General features: G+C 53.3%; 3 protein-coding genes and 2 non-coding genes across 8 annotated transcripts; 2 read left to right on the top strand and 3 right to left on the bottom strand.

Annotated features, from left to right (window-relative positions):
• The first annotated feature begins 1540 nt into the window (after nucleotides 1-1540).
• On the top strand, nucleotides 1541-4818 carry GAMT (guanidinoacetate N-methyltransferase). Of its 2 annotated transcripts, none has more exons than XM_054182229.1 (6): nucleotides 1541-1810; nucleotides 2455-2600; nucleotides 2686-2749; nucleotides 3080-3147; nucleotides 3603-3689; nucleotides 4001-4818. In XM_054182229.1, exons 1-6 carry the CDS (start codon nucleotides 1627-1629, stop codon nucleotides 4139-4141), a joined length of 690 nt encoding a protein of 229 aa, XP_054038204.1. In that variant the 5' UTR covers nucleotides 1541-1626; the 3' UTR covers nucleotides 4142-4818. The 2 variants fall into 2 exon arrangements, with proteins under 2 accessions (XP_054038204.1, XP_054038203.1); XM_054182228.1 differs by having other exon boundaries at nucleotides 1543-1810; nucleotides 3579-3689.
• Nucleotides 4819-5257: 439 nt separating this feature from the next.
• Nucleotides 5258-9451, bottom strand: NDUFS7 (NADH:ubiquinone oxidoreductase core subunit S7). The gene is made up of 8 exons (XM_054182230.1): nucleotides 9346-9451; nucleotides 8772-8808; nucleotides 8446-8514; nucleotides 7908-8025; nucleotides 7026-7205; nucleotides 6895-6941; nucleotides 6037-6125; nucleotides 5258-5469 (listed from the first exon to the last, which is right to left on the bottom strand). The coding sequence occupies exons 1-8, from the start codon at nucleotides 9359-9361 to the stop codon at nucleotides 5372-5374; spliced, it is 654 nt and encodes a 217-aa protein (XP_054038205.1). The 5' UTR covers nucleotides 9362-9451; the 3' UTR covers nucleotides 5258-5371.
• A 167-nt stretch (nucleotides 9452-9618) lies between these two features.
• Nucleotides 9619-9692, bottom strand: TRNAN-GUU (transfer RNA asparagine (anticodon GUU)). Its single transcript has one exon. It is a non-coding gene; the product is annotated as a tRNA-Asn (tRNA).
• Nucleotides 9693-9903: 211 nt separating this feature from the next.
• On the top strand, nucleotides 9904-9976 carry TRNAF-GAA (transfer RNA phenylalanine (anticodon GAA)). The gene has a single exon. It is a non-coding gene; the product is annotated as a tRNA-Phe (tRNA).
• A 465-nt stretch (nucleotides 9977-10441) lies between these two features.
• Nucleotides 10442-21104, bottom strand: PWWP3A (PWWP domain containing 3A, DNA repair factor). Of its 3 annotated transcripts, XM_054182097.1 has the most exons (15): nucleotides 20995-21104; nucleotides 20564-20606; nucleotides 19826-19921; nucleotides 19477-19568; nucleotides 19034-19104; nucleotides 17603-18601; nucleotides 16884-17003; nucleotides 16388-16458; nucleotides 15829-15905; nucleotides 15234-15294; nucleotides 14700-14775; nucleotides 14525-14575; nucleotides 13649-14079; nucleotides 12200-12288; nucleotides 10442-11956 (listed from the first exon to the last, which is right to left on the bottom strand). In XM_054182097.1, exons 3-15 carry the CDS (start codon nucleotides 19880-19882, stop codon nucleotides 11878-11880), a joined length of 2274 nt encoding a protein of 757 aa, XP_054038072.1. In that variant the 5' UTR covers nucleotides 19883-19921; nucleotides 20564-20606; nucleotides 20995-21104; the 3' UTR covers nucleotides 10442-11877. The 3 variants fall into 3 exon arrangements, with proteins under 3 accessions (XP_054038072.1, XP_054038073.1, XP_054038071.1); XM_054182098.1 differs by lacking the exon at nucleotides 20564-20606 and having other exon boundaries at nucleotides 20995-21041; XM_054182096.1 differs by lacking the exon at nucleotides 20995-21104 and having other exon boundaries at nucleotides 20564-20931.
• Nucleotides 21105-21796: the final 692 nt, after the last annotated feature.

The raw sequence follows: 21796 nt of genomic DNA on the forward strand, positions 1-21796 counted from the left end.
GCACGGCCCTGCAGCATGGCACGGCCCTGGTGCACAGCCCCAAAACGTGGCACAGCCCCACTGTGCCTCCCCCAGAGCACAGCGCAGCCCCGCAGCATGGCACAGCCCCGCAGCGCGGAGCACAGCCCTGGGGCACGGCCCCGGAGCATGGCACAGCCCCAGCGCACAGCCCCAAAACACGGCACAGCCCCACTGTGCATCCCCAGAGCAGAGCACGGCCCCGGTGTGCAGCCCCACAGCACGGGGCAGGGCCCTGGGCACGTCCCCAGAGCGTGGCACAGCCCCACTGTGCATCCCTGGAGCATGGCATGGCGTGGGGCACAGCACTGTGCAAACCCTGGGGCAGAGCCCTGGTGCGTGGCACAGCCCCGGTGTGTAGCCCCAGAGCGTGGCACAGCATAGGGCAGAGCCCTGTGCACAGCCCCGGTGTGGGGCACAGCACCGTGCACAGCCCCGGAGCACGGCACAGCACCATGCGTGGCCCCAGAACGTGGCACAGCCCTGGTGCGTGGCACAGCCCCGGTGTGTAGCCCCAGAGCGTGGCACAGCGTGGGGCAGGGCCCTGTGCACGGGTGCACGGCACAGCGTGGGGCACACCACCGCGCACGGCTCCAGAGCGTGGCACAGCCCTGGCGCGCAGCCCCAGAGCGTGGCACAGTGTGGGGCACGGCACCGCTCAGAGCTCGGAGAGAGACACAGCGCCGTGCATGGCCCCCGGTGTAGGGCAGAGCCCTGCGCGTGGCCGCAGCGGGTGGCACAGTGTGGGGCATGGCACCGTGCACAGCCCCGGTGGGTGGCACAGCCTGCGCGGGTAACCCCAGAGGGTGGCACGGGGTCCTGGGCACGGCCCCGGTGCCTGGCAGAGCGTGGAGCGTGGCACTATGCGGAGCCCAGAGCGTGGCACAGCCCTGGTGCATGGCGTGGTGTGGGGGCAGAGGCTCATGTGGCCCCAGAGCGCGGCACAGCCCCGGTGTGTGGCCCCAGAGCGTGGCACCGCGTGGGGCAGAGCCCTGTGCACAGCCCCGGAACGCGGCACGGTCCCAGTGTGTGGCCCCAGAGCGCGGCACGGTCCCGGTGTGTGGCCCCAGAGCATGGCACCGCGTGGGGCAGAGCCCCCTGCACGTCCCCACTGCGTGGCACAGCGTGGGGCACAGCCCCTGGGGACAAGCCCTTCCTCCGTGTGTCCCCCAGCTGCTCTGACCCGTCCCCACTCCGACACGCAGCGCTGCCACTCGGTCCCGCTCCGGCCACGCACGGCGTGGTGCCCGGTGCCACCGGGAGCGTGTCCCGTCCCCTGCGCCCCCCCCCCCCAGCCCCGCTCTGAAACGGGGCACCGGTCGCTCCTGCCCGGCAGTGTCGGTCCAGGCGGCCAGTAGCCAACATGCCGGTGCAGGTGGCCATGCGTGCCCACCCCCTGCCTGCCCCCCGCCTCCCGCCGCGTTCCCCCGCCCCAGCGCCCGATAAGGGATCCCTTTCACCCCGTGGGGCCCCAGCCCTCTCTGCGCACTCAGCATTTTTCCCAGCCCCGGCTATTTAAAGCCGGCCAAGACCCCGAGCGCGGCCCCTTCCCTCCCCCAGCGCCCTCGACCGGACCCGCTGGACTTTCCTCCTGGCAACGGGGCGGCCATGAGCGCTCGGACGGCGGCAGGGCCCATCTTCACGGAGGGCGAGGATTGCCGGGCGGCGTGGCGGGAGGCGGCGGCCGGCTACGATGCGCCCGACGCCCACCTGGAGATCCTGGGGAAGCCGGTGATGGAGCGCTGGGAGACCCCCTACATGCACTCGCTGGCAGCCGTGGCCGCCTCGAGGGGTAATGCCCCCCCCACACCCCCCCCCGAGGGCTCGGGGCTGTGGGGTGCAGCTGAGCCGTGGGGAGCGGGCAGCGTTCCCCACGAGCAAAAAATGGGGGGGGACGACGGACCCCGTTGCGTGCGCCCCGCTCGCCGCCGGTGCTCCCCAGGCAGCCACGGTGGGCGGGGGGGCGGCTGCGGTGGCACTTGTGCTCTCGTCTCAGGGTGGCACGTTCCCGAAAGGGGTTGGGGACGGGGGGGACAGGGGGCTGCAGCCACTCGCGGGGGCAGAGCACGGCATGGTTGGGACATGCCGCTTTTTGGGCTGCGTTCCCCGCGCGCCGGCACAGGGAGGGCTTCGGCGAGCGGTCGCTTGTCCCCGCTGCAACCATAGCGGGGGGGGGTTCAACGGGGGCAAATGGCCGTTGCAGGGTGCAGATGGTGACGGTGACATGGACGAAGCTCCCAGCTTCCTCCCCGCCAGCGCCGGCAGCACCCCCCTTTCCCAAACCGCCCCCAAAACAACCCAATTCATGGGAGGCCTTTGGGGCTGGGGGGGCTCCGAGGCGGGGGAAAACCAGAGCTCTGCGTCTGCTGGGCTGGCAGAGGGGGAGGCACCGTGTCGTGTCCCCCTGCCCCCCCGCAGCCGCCCTCTCGTCCCCAGGCGGCCGCGTGCTGGAGGTGGGCTTCGGCATGGCCATCGCCGCCAGCAAGGTGGAGGAGTTCGCCATCGAGGAGCACTGGATCATCGAGTGCAACGAGGGCGTTTTCCGGCGGCTGGAGGAGTGGGCCAGGACACAGCCCCACAAGGTCCGGGGTGGGCTCTGGCGGGGGTGGGGGTGGGGTTGCCGGGGGGGTGCCGACGGCTGGGGCTCACCCCTCTGCCCTCCCGCAGGTCGTGCCCCTGAAGGGGCTGTGGGAGGACGTGGTGCCGACGCTGCCGGACGGGCATTTCAGCGGTGAGGCAGCCGGCGGGACCGGGGAGGGGGGGGCGGCGGGGTGGGTGTCCCCGGGGCAAAGCTGGGGGTGCAGGCGAGCACCCAGCACCCTCTGCCCCCCGCGGCGGCGGGGACGGGCTGCAGCCGGTGTCCCCCCTGGGAGCGGCACCTTGCCCTGGGGAACGGCACGTGGCTGCCTTCCGCGGGGCGGGGGAGGCGCGGGGTGCAAATTTAAATAGGAAAAAATTAGTAAGAGGCCGTGAAGGGGGATTTTTCCCCCCACCCCGGCGCTGGAGCCCCCGCCGGTGCCTCGGTGGTCGTTGACGGGTGGTCTCCGGTGCTCCCGGGCAGGGATCCTGTACGACACCTACCCGCTCTCGGAGGAGACCTGGCACACGCACCAGTTCGCCTTCATCAAGGTAACGCGGCGGGTGCAGCGCCCGCACCCCGGCCCCCCGGCACCCGCACCTCCCTCCCAGGGCCGGGGGGGTTTGGCGGAGATGGGGGCCCACGGGGCAGGGAGGAGAATTCCGGAGCTCAGGAGCCAAAGCCAGAGCCGGGTGTCGGTGTGTAGCCCCCGCCGTCCCCGCGCCCTCCCTGCCCCCGGGACTTAGTGCCCCCCCTGGAAAACCCCGACGTCCCCGTGATGTCCCCAGCACGGCGGTGGCAGCGGCAGCGCTTTTGGCCATCGTGGTGGCAGCCGGCCGGGGGGGAACAGCGGGAGGGCACAGAGGGCTGGGGAAGTGTCCGGCTCTGCGGGGAGACGCAGGGGCTTGGAGGGGGGTCCGGCGGGGTCCGGGTGCCGAGCGGGGGGTGCTGAGCCTGTCCCCCCCCAACATTCCCGTCGCAGGACCATGCCTTCCGCTTGCTGCAGCCCGGCGGGGTCCTCACCTACTGCAACCTGACCTCCTGGGGGGAGCTGCTGAAGACCAAGTACACCGACATCGAGAAGATGTTTGAGGTGAGCGTTGGGGGCCACCCTGGGGAGGGCCCGGCCCAGCCCAACCTGGGCTCCCCGACGCTCTGGCCAGGGAGAAGCATGAGCCAGAGCACTCCGTGGCCGTTTGACTCCTCCGTGATGGCCAGGGCTCGGTGGGGAACATTTGAGGGAAGGTGGGAGGGTTTTTGCCCACAGCAGCCCAAAACGGGAGTCCCCGCACCCGGCTCCTCGCGCTGTCCCGCGTCCCCGCGGGGCTCAGCAGCATCTCCGCTCCCATCCCAGCAGCTCAAGCCATGGCTGCCCCTTCCCTCCCCTCCCCTCCTCTCCCGCAGGAGACCCAGGTGCGGCACCTGGTGGAGGCCGGGTTCAAGAAGGAGAACATCAGCACGAAGGTGATGGACCTGGTCCCCCCCAAGGACTGCAGGTACTACTCCTTCCACAAGATGATCACACCCACCATCGTCAAGCACTGAGGGCGCCCAGCACCATCCCTCCCCGGAGCCGCGGGAAGCGAACCCTAACGAGGAGAGACTGATTACGTGCGCTGCCAGGAGGAGAAAAGCTCTTCTCTCCTTTGACGCTAATGAAAGAAGATCGAAGCCGATTTATCCAGAGGCAGGAGAAGGCTGGAGGCTTGGGATGGAAGCCCTGGGTCTTCAGGGGACCTCCTGGACAAAAGGACTCCCTGCCCCATCAGGGTTGTCACCAGGTTGTCACCAGCTCCATGCAGCCCCCTGCCCTGGGGGGGGGTCCCAGAGGCCCCACTCAAGACGCCAAATATCAATTAAGCTGCAATTCAAGAGCATCGCCCCGAGCCTTCAGCCCAAGGGGCTGGAGGACGAGATGTTTCCTGGAAAAGCTGCATCATTTTTAGAAATCACGGGGTCCCCAAAGCCAAATAATCTAAACCAGGGGGGAGAAACGGGGAGGAGGGGGCAGCTGGAGGCATTTTGCTGGAAGGGGATTTCGGCTGCTCCCGCAGCCGCTCCCCGGTGAAGTTTCCCCGTCCCTTCGGCTAAAGCCCAGCGTGGCAAAGTCCCGATTCCGACGACCTCCTTGCAGTTCCATGGCACATAAATGATGTTTTCTCTCTCTATCCAGAAGAGCTAAAATCCATTAAAAAGGAATGAAACACACAACTGCTGTTTCAGAGCAATTTATTTGTCTTTCAAAAGCGCACACGCGTGTGTCGCGCTCATTTTTATTAGTCATATTCTGATTTTAAGCATTGATGTTTTACTCGATTTTTAATTTTAATTAGTTTCTGGCTGCTGTGCGCACAGATACAAAGGGTTTTTTTAGATCCTTTGTAGGCATTATAAGCACAAAGCAGGTGGTGAGCGCGAGACGAGCTCGGGGTTCCCTTGGATGCGCGTCGGTCTCAACATTTCCCCCCAAAGCCAAAGTCCCGGGTTTCCGGCAAGGCATTCATGTCACGACAGGGAACTTCAAACATTCCTCCTCCCCTCCCGGGCCATTCAGACCAGAAAACACCACGCAACGTCATCAAATTCAACTCCCGCTTTTTAATCCTGCTATTAAATGAATTAAAAACGTCAGGTAAGAGGGACAGATTAAAGACAGAGGAGTATCTTGACCAGGTAGAGTTTTATTGAAGGCTCGTGAGAATACAGCTTTCTTGTGCGTACGAATGCAAGCGGGTGCCCGGGCGGGCAGTGAGTGGGGAGGTCATAAATAAGAGGCTATTTCCTGTACCAGATCTGAATCTTCTTCTCCCGTTTGATTTTCTTCTGGAGCTGCAGGATTCCGTACAGCAAAGCTTCAGCAGTAGGTGGGCAACCTGAGAGAGAGAGAGAGAGAGAGAGAGAGAAAAAGGAAGCCCGCGGGGCTGCCAGCTGCGCTGACGTGTAGCCAGAAGGAGAAGCCACAAGCCACGGGCTTTGCCCCAAAGCACGCTGCGATTTCCCTCCGGCGTTGCGGATGTCACAGGCTGCAGAGTTCAGAAACGCGAGAGAGATTCTTTAAAGAAACTAAAGTTTAGTTTAAAGTTTAGTTTCTTCAGTTGAAAGAAACCGGAGTGATGGTGTTTTTCAAAAAGGTCTTTATAAAAACGTCGAAACGCTTTGCTTTTAAGCGAGGCGGTATCTCACAAGAGAGTACGTGGTGGACTGAACTACAGCCCACACGTTACACAACAGCTACCGGCGAGGAACATCACCAGAAGAACTCCGCTCCCTTACTGGAAACCCCTGGCTGATCTTACCGAAGCATCTGCAGCTTTAGCAACACGGTTCGAAACGGAAAGGTCTTTAAAAGCTACACCGAGCACCATCAAAACGTCCAAAATTAACTTTAGCCGTCCTGCCCCAAGTTAGTGCCGTGGCGGGCAGCGCCCTCTCTCTCCTACCTGGCACGTAGATGTCCACCGGCACGATGCGGTCGCAGCCCCTCACCACGGAGTAGGAGTAGTGGTAGTAACCCCCGCCGTTGGCACAGCTGCGAGAGACGGGCGGGTGTCAGCGCCTCGGTAAAGGCGGCTCCGTGGCCCGCGGGGAAGAGGAGCGGGAGGCAAAGGAGAAGGGGAACCCGGCACCCGCGTGCTGCGAGGCAGGAGCCGCCCGGCAGACGTCGCAGCGAGGGACGGAGCGGGTGCCAAGGCTCACCTTGGCCATTCAGCCTCCTCGCAAGCCCTGGCTGGAAGGCAGCGACCAAACCAAACTGTTTTCCTTGCTCTTACAAAGCAGATATTCAGAGGGTCCTTCCTCTCCACTGCAAAACCTTTCGTTTTGCCACATCCGCACAGAGCGTTTCTAGAACTCGTCCTGTCCCCTCCAGGCCCTGGTGAAACGGCCACCCTCGGCCCCAGCAGCACCACGAGCCCAACAAATCGTCAGTTCCAGCACGCCAGAGCTCCACAGAGCTCACACTTCACGCTGCACAGTAGAAGCATTTTGAAAGCTTTCGTCTAAATGCAAATTCTGAGATTCTGGACATATACAAGCCCCCAGACTCTGGCAGCTGCGAAACCCCCAGAATCTTTCACTGGGAAGACTTTGCAGTTCCCGGGGACTTGACAGACATCATTCTCCTCACCCCAGTCAAAGGCAGCCTTTATGTCTCACTTGTAACAAGGCCTCTCTGTATGATTCAACGGGTTGGAAATACAATTGAGAAATGGGTTCCCCTCCCTTCGTCCCCCCACCCGGGCAGAGACACCAGACTTCTCCCGTGCGGTACAAGGTGACAAGGACATCCCAGCACTTACCTCCCCATGGAGACCACGTAGCGAGGCTCCGGCATCTGGTCGTAGACCTGCAGAACACAGACATTTCAGATCATTTTCCATCCACATCCCGCACTCGCAGCCGTGCACGAGGCATCCAGCTGAGTCTGTACCTTCCGAAGCGCCGGGGCCATTTTGTTTGTCAGGGTGCCGGCCACGATCATGACATCAGCTTGCCGGGGACTAGCTCGAAAGACCACCCCAAAGCGGTCCATGTCGTAGCGAGGAGCCGCCATGTGCATCATCTCCACGGCGCAGCACGCCAGGCCAAACGTCATGGGCCACAAGGAGCTCTGCAGCAGGAGAGACGCGGGTTACAGGTGAGAACGCTGAAAGCAGGAGCAGAGACCCCTGTGCGGGTGACTCAAAGAGCAAAGAGTTGATCAGACAGAAAAGGAAACAGGACAAGAAAAGTTTCAAGGTCTGTTCAGTCAGAGCATCATAAACAAGAATGGTGTTTGCCATTATACAGGAGAGCAAAACTCACAGCTCCGGGGAAATGGATGCTAGAGATCTGTGCGTTTGCAGCCTCAGAGAAGCTGACGCTCCCCTGCGCATCTCGCGCTGCAAAAACAGCCACCTCCGAAGCCTCGCACGAGGGCAGCGGCGGCCGGAGAAGGCAAAACTCAGGACGGCAGAGCGCACTGGATTCGGGGGAGCGTCACTTGTGCAGCCGTCTGTGCGGCGCAGAGCGGCTGCGCATTACAAGGACTTCGCAAACCACAGAGTGCCTTTTGCTCGGGACTGAAGGAGAGCTCTGTTCAGCCAAGCAGCCGGTGCTGCTTCGTGCCACCCTCACGTTAAACGTCTCTCCCGCTCTGACACAGTACCCCAAATGTCAACCTCTGGCCAAGAAACTTGGCTATTTCCCTGAGGAGAATTTTGAACCTATTTTTATCCCGAGGAGGAGACGGCTCAAACCCATTTCCCACCAGCACCTCAAAGCATTCAATATCCTTTCTCCCGAGTGAGCACAACAGTGCCAGCGGACTCACCCTTCGTGCCCAGTTGATCAGGTCATCGAGTTTGGTGACAACATATTCGCCCTTGCTAGTGGGGACGTAGGATTTTTTCTGGACAACAGCTGAGCTCTTTGGCTGGACTTGGACAGAGCTGAAGACAAACGGCGCAGTAGTATCAGTCTCCAATTAATAAGCGTAACTGCAGAATACAATCATTAGCCTCAAGGAGCTGTGATCCCATAAAGAATCCATGGTATATTGTTTATGGACAACCTCACCCCCCTGCTACCGCGGGAGACTGTGTTTATAACGGGGGGCTTCTCCCCTGGCTGCGGGGAGAGCTGTGGAGCGTGTTCCTCGGGCAGAGCCCCTCTGTTTGCTGTGCCCAAACTGCGGAGGGTGCCTGGCGGGCTCACCTCCGCCTGCCCGTTAATCCCAGCTTTTAAGAAGAGAGGAAAGAGACTGTCACGCAAGTGTAGACAGCAGGTTTCCTCCCCTGTACCACTGGGGATCCTCCACCCGCAGGGGGAAGGACGCAGCCGAGGAACCTGTCCCCAAGCACCAGCGTTACCTGTCAGCGTGTTCAGATGCCGGCGTCTGATGGAGCAGCCGAGTGTGAGCGGACGCCACGGCACTGGACCTGGCAAAAAGAGAAGTCGTTACACCTCGGTTTGTCATGGTCACACAAACCCCCAGAGCACACACCGCTGCTCTCCCTCCCCAGGGACAAGGAAAGCTCTGATCAAACCCAGCCGGGGAGGAGACCCCCCACCCCACCACGGACAACCCCCCGCCGACCCAGCTCACTCGGGGCTCCCCAGCACGGGGGGGGCTGCTCTGGGGGGGGCCCGAGTCTCCCCACACTGACACCCAGCGCCCTCCATCCCCATCCCTCACCGCCAGGCCAGCGCGCCGCACCGGGGGAGGCGAAGACCTGCAACGAGAGAGCGCGGGAGAGCTCAGCTCCGGCCGGACCCGGCACCGGGGGGCACGAACGGCCCGGACCGGGGGGAGAGCTCAGCGAGAGACCCCTCCGGGGACGAGCCCCGGGCTGCCCGGAGGGAACAGGGACACTCCACGGCTCCCGTCCTCTCCCCGGGGCCTCCAGTCCCGCCGACGAGGGTCGCCCCCAAGGACAACAGCGGTCCCCGCCTCACCCTGGGACCCGGCCCGGTGCCCCCTCAGAGCCCCGGAGCCCAGCCCGGCCTCCCGCTCAGGGCCCCGGGGAATGGCCCAGTCCTCCCCTCATGGCTCCGGGGCTCGGCCCAGTCGCCTCCTTAGAGCCCTGGGGCCTCCAGCCCGGCCCGACCCCCACTCAGGGACCCGGGGCCTCCAGCCTGGTCCCCCCTCAGAGCCTCTGGGCCCGGCCTGGTGTCCCCTCAGGGCTCTCCCGGCTCGGTCCCTCCGCAGCAGGCCAAGGCCTTCACCCGGTCCCGGTCCCAGCCCCGTCCCCGTCCCCGTCCCCGCTCACAGCCCAACGCCGCCATCTCGCCCGCAGCCCTTCAGGCAACCTCTGGGCGCGGTGCACCCGCTACAGCGGCCCGGCGCGGGCCCGGTGCGCCGCCTCATCGCGCCGGCGGGGAACGCGGGGCGGTGCGGGAGGTTCCGCGGGCTCCCGCTGGGCCCTGCTCCGGCCCGCGGCAAAACGGGGAGGAACGGGGGCGGTGGAGAAGGGAAAGGCAGCCGGGGGTGTCCCGGTGCGGCCGGGCCCCGGAGGGGCGGCGACACAGAAAAAAGATGCACCCGTCCCTGGGTGGGCTCGAACCACCAACCTTTCGGTTAACAGCCGAACGCGCTAACCGATTGCGCCACAGAGACCGCGCTGCCGCCGCCGCCGCCGCGCCCGCCGCTGTGGCCACCGGTAGCGCCCCGGTGCTCGCCCCGCCCCCGCGCCGCGGCCTGTCCGCTGTCCGTGCCTGTGTCCGTGTTCCCCCGCCGGGCCCCCCAGTGCTCGGCGCCCACCCCCGCCGGGCCCGGCCCCACCGTGGGGGGGTCTCGGGAAGGGGGGGGGGTAGGCCGCTCTCACGCAGCCGAAATAGCTCAGTTGGGAGAGCGTTAGACTGAAGATCTAAAGGTCCCTGGTTCGATCCCGGGTTTCGGCAGCCGTTACTTTTCCTTCCGCGGCTCGGGCTGCGAATTCGCCCGCTGCTCTAAAAATTCTTCCAGAACAGCCCAAAACCGCCGCCCAGGCGCCGGTAGATGCATCCCACCCGCTCCAAACCCTTTTGTATCGTAGAAACAAACGCAAGCAGCAGCACAGACAAGGGGCACGACCCCCACAAAGGAATATGCATCAATTAAAATCGGACAAGCTCGTTTGTAGCAGGGATGATGCCTGCGAGTATCCCTTTTAATTAAAGCACAATAACAGAAAACAGTAAGTTTGCTTTCTTGTACCCACCCCATGTCTAGTAACACAATACTAGGGTTTTAGCTGACAGCTAAAATAATCTTTGCCTGATGTAAGATTTGGGTGGAAGAGCCTCTGCCTGTGTGCACCAGCAACCACAGCTTAAAACCAGTATTCGAAATGAACGAGCCCATTCAAACAAAAGCCAGGACAAGCCTTTGATGGTTCACTTCACCCAACTTTAATTGAGTTAGGACCACATAATTCCATACATTGCGAGACCGAACTCAGTCTCGAGGCGGAGTTCTGTCACCACCCTCTGATGCCTGGGGCGGCAGCTGGGAGTGGTTTTTAGGGATTCAAACTTTCTGGAGCACTTTCACCCAACGCGTGGCTGAAAGGCAGGAAAAGTGAGGACCGAGCTAAAGGCGAGGAGATGAGGGGGCTCTGCTGCTCCAGCACCGGGGGCTGAAGGAGGAGCCGAAGGGTCCTTTCGCTGGTTTTGTACAGCGCCGTGGATCACGGTAACCCAGAAGCGCACAAGAAGAGTCCAGGTCTGTTATCCCTGTGATTGATGCACTTGTGAATGTCCCTTTAGTAACACCAATAAAGATTCTAAATGCATATTGAAACCCATCACAGAGCAATCAAACCTGTGGTTAAAACATACTCAGAGAATTACTCTAGCCAGAATACACATCTGTACCCCAATTTATATTGGAACTTCTTCCTCAAATTCCAAAAATCATCTCAGTTCCTATTGGACAAGCAAGCAGACCACATTGGCATTATAATATAGAAAAATAGTAAATCATTGGGCTTTTATCATTAGATAGTTCTCAATAACACTGCAAGTCTGTCAAAGGCAATTTGCGATACGTTACACCTTTAGCAAAAGCCGCAGGAGGAACTAGGCATGATTAAATTTTATATTTAAAATCAGACAGAAAAAGACAGAAGTGTTCCCAAAATCATGGCCTCAAAGAAAACCATTAAAGCAGCATTCAAAACGGTTTCACTTTTAAATGTGAGTGGTTTTTGTTCTTCAAGCAAACACTGCATTCCTTTTCCACTGGATTTTACAGTTGTCCTATCAACACAAAGCCTTTGTTATTCGGATTGCATCACTAGCTACCAATTTCATTTCCTGCACTTTGAGACACGTGAAGCAAAAATAACCAACCTGCCGGGAGCATCTGCAGACAGGGACCCTGCCTACATCCACTAACGTCATCGGGTAACACACGGCTACGTAATTCATCAGCACACGCCCTTCTGACGACACCAGCCCTCCCTTTGTCAGATATTTGGCCAAAATAATTCCTACAAAGCTTAGTGTTACAGCAAGCAGCTCTCAAACCCCTTGGGGTTTCGCCGGGTTCCACATGAAGTGCCCCAAGGGGGTGAGAGGCGGCGCCCACAGCAGCTGCTCCAGGCAGCTCCCCACGGCACGGCCCAGGGAAGCGACGCCGGCACCCAGAACGGAGAGCGAAGCTGAAGACACAACTGTATCTGACAGCAGTACAGCATTGCAGTGACTACTGCTCTGAAGATATACTTTAAAAAGTGAGAATTACACATTTTATACAAAGAACCACGTCTCTGTTACACAGGCACAGTGCCAGGGTAACTTGGGAAAGTTTGTACCACCGCTCAGGCGCTGTCTGCAGATGCGCGTTTGGTCTTCCTCTTTTTTCTTCCTATAATTTCTTCATCAAATATTTCTCTCTCCCTGGAAAGAAACACATTGAAGTTCTGTATTAAAAATAATCTTCACATATTAAACAGTTCGCAGTGTGTTACAGTAACTCAGCAGGAACTTTCCCATGTTTAATCATTCTGTCAGACAATGAGGAAGCTTGCCCGACAGAAGCGGGGGTACTGCGCTCTCCTGCCCTTATACTCACATCTTTCCATATAAACAGTAAACTAGTAAGAAAAAAAAAATCAGAGGTTACTAAAAATAAAAAGATACCTTTTGCTCACGGATGGTCCTTTTATGTATTTCTCCTCTGCCTTCTTGTAATCTATGTCATCCACAGCAGAAATCGCATAAATGATGGCCTGTAAAAGCATTTGATTCATTTATACTCGTGAAACAAAAGTTCATTTACAACCAGCGACTCGAAGTCATCTCAACAGATGAGCACATTTTTAGAATAAGGTTCCTCAATCACTTAGGAAACCGGGATGCAACTGCTCATTGGGTACCTGTTCTTAAATAAATAATTCCAACTTGTCCTTCAGCGTTCCCAAACTTTTTATCGACTTTAGGGTGTGACAAAGCTTCCATGCAGAGCATACTACACAGGAAACAAGGGGGGACTAAATTCAGTATTACGCGGTACCCACAAGTCTTGTTCCATCGAGGCCAGTTTTATTTCTAAGGCACTAGTTGAGAGGGACACGAGTCTTGTCTTTCAAAAACAAGACCGACTGTTAAGCAGAGGCCAAAGCACCTTCTCAAGCAGGGCAGAAAATAACCGCGCTGGCAACAGGCAAAGCTCAGGCTTCGCAGCGTTGCAGGAGACAGTGGCTGCATCTGCTCCTGCGTCACCATAACGCATCCGACAACAGCACGAGCAGGACACTGTGTCCAGTACCAAACCCCTCTGAAAGCCGGGCTGTTCTCCGCTGGCACGTTCCAGGATGACAAAGTTCTTCTCAAGGATAGGAAAACTCCCCCACCTCCCTCTACTGTATTTAACATTCCCAGGAGAGTATTTTTATAACCAGATTAAGATATTCTTCATAGTAATTTTGTTTCTACAGAAGTTACTATATCCTCCCAGGAAAGCTCCTAGGAAGAACAGTATCTAAACGTTTAACTGTAAAAACAAACAACCCACCCCCCAACACACACAAAGAACCATAGAAACACCATAATAATCAGGGTTGTTTTGCCAGATTAAAAAATAAACAAACCCAAAGCTTTGAAGAGTTTCAGAAGTAATCAAAATACACCAAAAGCAACCACTCTGCCTTTAAAAACATCATACTATCTAAAGCTTCCCCATCCTGTGCTAATGGCTTAAAAATCAACGTTTAGAATGACACTGGTTCCCATCTCACCCACAACCCTGTCAGCCTCCTAACATCAACACCCACAGGAAGCACGCAGTGATTAACACTCCCGCTTTGTTTATTTTTCTCCAACATGTAACATGAACATACTTGTTCTCTGATTACCAGCCCCTGAACATGGTTTAAGAACCTCCTGCCCTGATTTTAGTATTCTTCACTCATCGTATATTGCAACCACGCAGTTTTATGCCCTTTGAGCTGAAGGGACTGTGACCCAAGCTGGCAAACAGACTTCAACGGATCTGCCAGCTCCCGGGGAACCCTCCCTCAGTCATTAAACTCTAATCACGTAACACTAGCGTTATTTACTTGAATGTTTACTTTTCTCATGTTTACTTACTTCAGGCAAAAGGACATCCGAAATAAATTTTATTGCGTCTCCATTAATTTGATGCAGATTTTTAGCACCTATCTCACAATACACCTCCTTCAAGTAGTTCACCACAAGGTCTAATTGTTCTTCATCCTCTAAATACGTCTCAACGCAGTTCACGTACTGACTTGAATTCAGGAATTCCTTCAGCCACCGCGACTGTTTTCTGCTTTTCAAAATAGCCAAAAGATGCTCTTCGGCCCCCTTGGTCTTCACTATAAACTCCACTATCTTTTTATTCGCTTTGTCTCTAGCGGCTCTCGTTCTGTCAGGGAGAAGTTTCTTGGAGGGCTTCTGAGGTGAAGTTTCTGATGAAGACTCTTCAACATCTTCCTCTGCCGTGTTTGGAAAGGCCATTGGGACTAAACCTTGATAACCTTCCTTCCTAACGGGGTAGCCTGAAAAAAAAACCACAATCATTCTTACTTAAATATAAAAAACAAGGGGCTTTTTCGCATACATACTTACATATACAAATATAAAATAAGGGACTTTTTTGATAAGAGAGAATTTTTACTTTCTCCTCTACCAAAGAAGGTAAAAAAGCCACCAACAACAAAATCTTAATTTTGCTTAAAAAAAAAAAAGATTAGGGAGTTGAAGTTCCGGCAGGAGCTCTGAAACGAACTCTCTCTCATGTGAAGCAACCAGTTACTAGAGTGTCTTTAACAGTCAATATTTAACTTTTGTTGTGGGACTGAAAAACCTTAGAGTGCAATAACAGCGTGTAGTAATTTTAACAGTCCCTCACTGGGTCTGATGCCTAACTCACACACATTGGTAAATATTAGAGCTAAACTTACCTACTAAGAGAAGAATACAAAAGATAACGAATTCACTTACTGATATCAGCAGCAAAATATTCCAAGAAGGAGCCCGTAAAAGAATGACAACCTAAAAAGCCCAAAACAGGATTATTTATCAGTTCAATGAAGTCTATGAAACAAAGCTGACAGTTTTGGTGGTTTTTTTCTGATGTAAATCAGAATGGATGACATCATCCGACTCATCTGCTTACCTACTCTAATTCGATAGTCAGAAATCAATCGAATACACCACTCAATTTCTTGGCGATAATCTTCTTTGGCTCGTTCCTACAAAACAAGAGCCATTTACAGTTCTAAAAAGAGCATCCTGTTGCAGCTTTGAGGTCTAGGCCACTAACCAGGTGACAGAAATGGCTAGCGATAATGAATCAAAATTTACTTGAAATTTTCTGCATTCTTCTGAAATTCAACTTCTGCCATCGCTTTGCCGTGCAGTGCGACAGCGGCTTTGTTGTAGGTAGAAAACCCACAAGTGAAACCACAGTAAGAGCCTCACTGAGACAGAAAAAGGTGTCAGGGGATCCCATTCCCACATTATTCTCCATTTTGTGGAGCACAAATTACGTTTAATTAGTTTGTTGGATAGAGGGAAAGTGAACAGAGAACTGTCAACCAAGCCAACTGCACCACACTCCTCGGCAGGCCCAGTTATACATTGTGTACACAACCTTATTTTTCCCAACACATGTATACACTCATGGTTACATGTTACTGGTAGTACTTACGATGAGGTCCTGCTTTTCTTCACAATCAAAGTGCTTCAGACTCTTAAGAGATACTGAGAAACTTAATGAAACAAAGAAACACGGTTAGGGAAAAAGAGGCAGTTGAGTTGCATCTCTGTTTAATGCAATTCTACTCCTCCCTGAAAATCAGATTTCATAAGGAATTCAGGAACGCAGGTTTTACTAGTTTTGGTTTTCATAATAAGCTAAAACTATGAAATCTTTTAACAGAGAAATACCTGGTTTCAAAAAAAAAAAAAAAAGAGGCACACCTGCATTTCCAGAAAGTTTGGGCACCATATGTAAAAAAAAAAAAAAAGAAAAACCAACAAACCAATAGCTAGGCCCCCAGCCCTTTTTTTATTCCTCACTTAGGCATCAGCTGCTCACATAAATACCAGCCAGGCTGAGCTGGCAGCAGGACAAAGCACACAGCCCACACCTGCGAATCCTCCCCTTTCCCTGAGAGGTCCCTCCCTCTGAGATCAACCTCAGCTTCACCTGTCAGCATAATTGCCCTGTACCAGGAACAGAGTACAGACAGCGTCCAGGGAAACCGAAAGTTCAGATCATCATCACAATCCACAACATTTACCCTTTTTTCTTGTCATTTGTATTCCCTTCTATAAACAGCACACACGCCTTTCTGAGTTTCCGCTTCACATTTTTTACCTGTTTAAAGGATAAAGTCTCATTAGCATCCTAAAATACCCTTACAAAGCAGGAACATTTTCCATTGACATTATATAGCACACCCCATACTTAAAGGAAGTTACACAAATACCAGAAATTAAGTTTAAAGTGGCAAGAATAGCAAGTTACCCAAATGGAGCATTTTTCTTAGTGCACAAGGACCCATCCTGTTTCTTTTGTTAGCTGGGTACAGCAACCCTAATTCCCAGTACAAGCTATAAAGGCACAGTAGTAACCCTCTGCTCCAACTGAATCATACCGGAATCAACCATATTTTTTTACATGTTTTTGTCATATTTAAGTTCACTTCTATTATCTTTGGAACACTTCTACTGGAAGACCTTTACCATTTCCAGCTCTACCCAAGCCAAGAAGGGCAAAAGCCACTCAAGAACTCGTTAAACTGCTCCTCATCAGACCCCCTGCAATAGCACTCTAAGAAGGCAGCAAGCTGGTCTTACCACTGCTGGCCAATAAGGATACCTTCGCAATTTGCACCAGACCAAAATTCCTTCTTCAATTGATTGTGGTTCTGTGATGAAAAAATAAAGTAATATTTATTTAAAAAGAGAGAGACAAGACAGTTCACTCTCCCTTCTATCAGCTTCCTTTTGGGAGTTTCACTTCAATGCTTTTACAGGTTTCAATTAAGGTGACAAGACATCCCCCCACACCTCCCAAAACACAGCATGGGTAGCTCTGAACATAGGAGCTCAGACAGTTCACTCCTTGGCCCTTGCCCACTTTCCAGAGATTTGCATCTCATTCTGGTTCAAAAAGCCTTTCTGGGGCATCCAAGAAACACATTTTATTCCAAGCTTGAACAAAGCTGGATTCACTTTCTAGAAAGGTTGGGTTTCATTACCACAGCCTGTCAGCAATCTAGAGGGACAAATACCCTAAAAGAGCACACTGAGGCTGGGTGAAGAAGTCTCATATAGGTACACTACGTCTCACCTTGATGTGATAAAATACTAGGAAGCTCTTCATCCTCCTCCTCCTCGTCTACCAGAGCTGAGAGGCGAGACAGGCTCTCTGAGGAAACTATCTTTGGAGACAGGTCAGATGATTCCAGTCCTGCCAACAGGAGCAAGCACTGGTGTTTGTAAAGAAGGCATAGTGACTAAAAAAAAGTATCAGCTTCAGCCCAGGTGAAACACAGCGCTGGGGAAGTGACCCCACAGCAGCAGAAGTCACCATAACACAAGGACTGTCACTCCACACATGCTCTCAATTCTCTGCTAAGGTAAAGGCCTAATAATCTGAATAAAAGATGAAAAAAGGAAAGGGACAAGAACAGGCTGATTTCAGTTCTCTGCACCAGCCTGTTCCTTTACACATCATCATTTCAGCTCAACACTAACTAGACAGTGGAAAAGAAAAAAAAAAAAACAAAACTAAGTGTGACATTAGCAAGTCCTCTAGTGAATTACTGCCAAGTACAGTTTTTCAATGCAAAATCCAAAACAACTCCAGACAACCTAAATGCCACACTAGTTTTTAGCCAATACTAGAGTGACTGTACTTTGTGCTTCTCCAAAACTTTAAAACAAAAGGAATTAAAATCAGTAATTTAAGAACCTCATTCACAAAAGCAATGCAACATCCCAAGATGAGTAACAGTGCTCGACAATCAAATGGGATGAAGTGTTCCCATCCCCAAGCGCCATGCCCACCTTCATCTTCCTCAAAGTCAGGCAGCTGAAACGGCTTTACTTTACTCATAATCACATGTGAAGTATTCTTATTTTCCTCCTCTTCACACTGAGAGGGGACGCCATCAGAAAGCATCTCATGGTTAGAAGGCCCAGATGAAGATTCAGGGCAATTTCTGCATTTCCTTTTTCCGTGTGAGGACAGAGTCGCACCGATCTCTTGTTCTCCATTAACCCGTTTTAAACTCTCTGGCTGTTTTCTTCCACCTAATTGCTTTGCTAGACTTTCACTCTCACTACTGATGCTTTTTTCCAAGTCATCCGAGGCACTTTTACAGGAGGAAACCAGTACTGTCCTTTTAGGCTGACTCCTGGTGTTGGCCCTTCTGACAGGTCCCTCCGTGCCAGCCTCACAGGGGACAGGCAGCAGAGACGCTTCCTCAGCAAGGGGCTGGGCTGGATCTGTAGGGAAATGGTTGATATGTGACACAGGTGATCCTGCACCTCTTCGTCTTTTTCTTCCTTGCTCACTTTTTTTCTTAAGTGAGACTTTATTTCCTATTTGGGACTTTGTCAACAGTCCGGGCTTGATTTCTTTCTGTCTTGGTAATGAATTTGATTCTGGTGTTTTGCAGTTTTGACTGCCTGAGTTTGATGTGTTACTCAAGTCCACAGTACTACACATGGAAGGGTTTGTTCCTCTTTCATGCGCTTTAGCGCTCTCCTCCAAAAGGAAGGAAGCTGTTTGGGTTTTTGTATCAGTCTTCAGGCTGGGGTTATTTTTTTGTTCTCTTTTCTTCCTGGAAGTCTGAGGCTCCAACTTTTCCTTAGAGTGACAGAGTGATCGACATCTACGTAAGGGGGTAGATGAGAGAGATCCTGCATTGTTTTCCTGGGGTAACTGAGTATTTGGTGGCTCTTCTCTGGGGGATACATTTTGATTCAAAATATCCAGAGCAATTTTAAGAGAACGACGATATTTCAGTTCTTCCACAGCCTCACTTGAATTATTCCTTTGATCTGATGAAGAAGAATATGCAATAAATGCAATAAGCTTTCTTTGCATATAAGAAATAAGAAATTTTATTTATAGTGTATCTTGTCTTTAAGATGCAAGTTAACACTTAAATTATCCATGAATATTACGGCAAAGTATATAGGGACACACAAAGTCGAAGCTTCCAACACCCTATTTTGATGCAAGTACACAGAAACTTCTTCACCATTCCTTCCAATACACCGCATGAGGGAAGAGCAAAAGTAGCCGTGATAATGCTTAGTCTATTTTCAAACTTTACAGATGGAATGGAAAGAGGGGGAAAGAAATGCAAAACCAACTCCCTCATTAAATACATAGTGAAATATATAACTACTGTCCCCCAGGTTAAGTTTTTGTGTAAGTTTTACAACCAGAATACAAACAAAGCAGCAAATGTTTTGTCATCTCCTCACCTAAGCTAGAAGCGATGTTTTCTATACATTCTTCCTTCAGTGGTACAGCATCTACACACTTCACACTAATCCTGAAAAATCACAATAAATCAAGAAACACAACAAAGCTGACTCAAAACAGCACAGCGATAAACATTACTAACAGCATGAGACTGCTTTCATCTGGCAATAAACTTGCAGTACTTTTTTTCCCCAAAAAGCTACACTTGTTAGCAGAAGTTAAGGAAAACAAAACACATGAAGAATGCCTGAGCTAGCAGTCCGTTGTTTATGGATGTTCCATGAGACAACTATACAGCCAGCTCTGAAAAGGCAACAGGTTTTGGGTTAGCCATGTAATCAATGACCTCATTTCACAGATATCTTCAGATAAAGGGATTACTACTACTTTTTTTGTTCATGTCTAAGAGTGCAAACATACAACAGAAACAAGGATACTCAACTGTTCTTCCATGCCAAGTATTTCAACTTTAAAAGATGTCTCCTTCGCATTATCGACAGATGTTTTCCCACCAACTCCAGTTTTGTACAAAACCTACATTAAAGAGAAAAACATGCATTTAAAATCCTTGATGAGGTCTGTTAGACTAGAGGACAGATCTGACATCAAAACATTTTTAATATAAACAGCACAAGACAGACTGATATTCCATGGCATCTGGTTGCGATATGCGGATCTCTACAGATTAGTTCTTTTTTAAGGTGTTTACTTGGAGCTCTTACTTACTACCCCATTTCATCCATTCCTAAGTTATATCCACAAATCTTTCCTCATTTGTACATCTGCTTTACCTTTGCTGGCCATAAACGCTTCTTCCACATGCAAAGAACATACTCTTGATCTGTCATGACTGTGGTTCACGTAGAAAAGGAAAACTCCAGCGTGCTCTGAAGAAAAAGGGAATAAAAGTTACACACCATTTGGTCCATTTTTTCCCATTTCTTTTTTTAAAGAGAAATACAGGACTTAAACAGAGCATGTATTATTACAATTATGTATCATTTTACCTTTGAAATCACTAGACTGTAAAGGAATATGGGGTATTAGTGGTTCAATTTAAATGAAATTAAACACTTAGAGTTAATTACTTAGTGTTAGGCCACAATGGCATACTACTTGCATAGAACTTGTTTAGCATTAATTTTATTTAGACCGAACCACTAATATTCCACATACCTTTAGAGGACTAATACTTGCACGCATTCTCCAAAATTAAGTTCTAATAATGTATCGTTCTACAGCTGTGTGAAATAGGAGGTTTTAGTGAATGTGTAAGTGCAGAAAACACTGTCACAGATAGATAAGAAAACGCTGACGCGGGCCTGCACATTCCGCAGCTCCTTGCTACCAAACCCCAATGATGGAGGCCACTTGTCACATCCTGAAAATTACACCGTGCTGTGAGAATTTTTGTATGTAGTTTACGGTTATAATCTGAGAGAACCGGCTACAGAGTCCTCCCGTTTCCTAAAGACCTGAAAGGCTTTAAGAAAGACCCGTGAAGAAGAAGAAAACCCTCCAGTACTTACAAAACCGAAGACTCCAGTTTCCCCGGGGGGCTGGAGGGCGGTCCTGCCACCGAGGGACGGCAAGAAGCGGACGTTATTACCGCACCGAACGGCCGACCCCGGCGAGCCGGGGGCCGGGACGCGAAGCCCGTCACCGGGACGCGGTTCGAGAGAACTACCGGGTTCCAATAGCCCCGACTCAGCCGGCAGACCCTGCCCCGGCTTCCCCCCCAAACCGCTGGGGCCCGCCGTGAGGTAATGACCGGGCCCCGAGGGGGACGGCCCCGGTGCCCCCGGGCAGGGAGGCTCCCGCCGCGCTGAGGGGACCGGCCGCCCCTTCGAGACCCCCACGAGGGGTCCGGCCGCCCTCCCCTGCCCTCCCGGTGCCAGGCCGCGGGCCGCTCCCCCTCCCGCCGCCGCGCTCCCCTCAGGGCCCCGGGGGGTCTCGTTACCGATCGTGAGGCGGACGCGCGCGCCTCGCCCCCGCCCTTCATGTGAGGCCGGCCGCTCCCCGCGCGTGCGCCGCCCTCCTCCCCGGCAACGCAGCAGCCAATGGGAAAGCCCCGCTGGCGCGGCCAGCCCCGCCTACCCGCCGCCAAAACACAGCGGCTCCGGCCAATCAGAGCGCCCTCTCCTCCAGAGCTCCGCCCCCGAGCTCTCCTTCCATTGGAGGGTTGGGGAACACGACCCGCCCCCGCTGCGGAGCGTCTTTGTCGATGGCGTCACTTCCTCCTTCTGCCGCCGGAGTGGTGGCGTCAGGGCCCAGGCTGGTGTTATTAATCTTAATCAATAATATAAATATAAATATAAATCTGTTTATATTTCAGCCCTCGGGTTTCCTTGGTTTTTCCCCGAGTCCCGGGTGGGGGGTAGGGGAGTGTCATCGGGTGACAAAATAATTGGACAATGGATTATTGGACATACGGACAATGGGACAATAATTGGAGAGAATAATAAGGACAGTGAATTGTTGCGGGCTCCTCAAACCCCCACAGACGCGAACAGGGATTTGCCTTTCTTTTGGTTAAATTACCGCGCGGGCCCGGGGCGTGCTCGTGTAGCGCAGGCCCGGCCCAAAAGGGCTGGAGCATATTTACGCTGAGGCAAAACGAGCGGAAGGTCAGGGGATGGTTTGGGATAGGATCACGGAATGGTTCGGGTTGAAGGGACCTTAAAGCCCACCCAGTGCCACCCCCTGCCCTGGGCAGGGACACGTCCCACCAGCCCAGGTTGCTCCAAGCCCCGTCCAACCTG

The sequence above is a fragment of the Rissa tridactyla genome, chromosome 22 (assembly GCF_028500815.1).
Source record: "Rissa tridactyla isolate bRisTri1 chromosome 22, bRisTri1.patW.cur.20221130, whole genome shotgun sequence".
NCBI classification, from domain to species: Eukaryota; Metazoa; Chordata; class Aves; order Charadriiformes; family Laridae; genus Rissa; species Rissa tridactyla.